The 596-nt window shown below is 44.0% G+C and overlaps 1 protein-coding gene across 1 annotated transcript in view; it reads right to left on the bottom strand.

The window, feature by feature from the left end:
• The window catches only part of LOC106873882 (intraflagellar transport protein 172 homolog), a 94584-nt gene that overhangs the window by 64248 nt on the left and 29740 nt on the right, over positions 1-596 (bottom strand). The window contains exon 18 of the mRNA XM_052977743.1: positions 191-286. Within this exon, the coding sequence (XP_052833703.1) occupies positions 191-286 (96 nt within the window). The remainder of the gene's footprint in view (positions 1-190; positions 287-596) is intronic.

Here is a 596-nt window from a genome sequence, read left to right on the forward strand (position 1 = left end):
ATATATATATATATATATATATATATACTTACCACACAGACACATCAGTTACAGCAAAGCAACAACAAATAAAAGACCACAACCCACACTACCACTGCTACTACTACAACTACTACAATTCAATGAATTTCACGACTACTGTTACTACTACTGCTGCTGCTGCCGCTATTAACAGAGTGTGACAACTTACCTCGTGGCTGGTCACAACGCGGGCGGCCTTGGTGGGCAATCCAGATTTGAGGTAGAGGTTGATGGCCACGTTGTAGTCGCCTTCTTTCTCTTTCACCTGAAGTGCGAAGAATGAGATGGGAGATGTAGTGGTGGTGGTGGTGGTGGTGGTGGTCACAGCGGCAATGACGAATATAGTGATGATGATGATGATGATAGTGGTGATGATAATGATGATGATAGAGGTAGTAGTGGTCACAGGAACAATGATGATGATGATGATGATGATGATGATGATGGTAGTGGTGATGATGATGGTGACAGAAGTGGTAGTGGTGGTAATGGTGATGGTGATGATGATGATGGTGGTGGTGGTAATGGTGATGGTGATGATGATGATGGTGGTGGTGGTGATGATGGTGTGGTGA

The sequence above is a fragment of the Octopus bimaculoides genome, chromosome 28 (assembly GCF_001194135.2).
Source record: "Octopus bimaculoides isolate UCB-OBI-ISO-001 chromosome 28, ASM119413v2, whole genome shotgun sequence".
Taxonomy (NCBI): domain Eukaryota; kingdom Metazoa; phylum Mollusca; class Cephalopoda; order Octopoda; family Octopodidae; genus Octopus; species Octopus bimaculoides.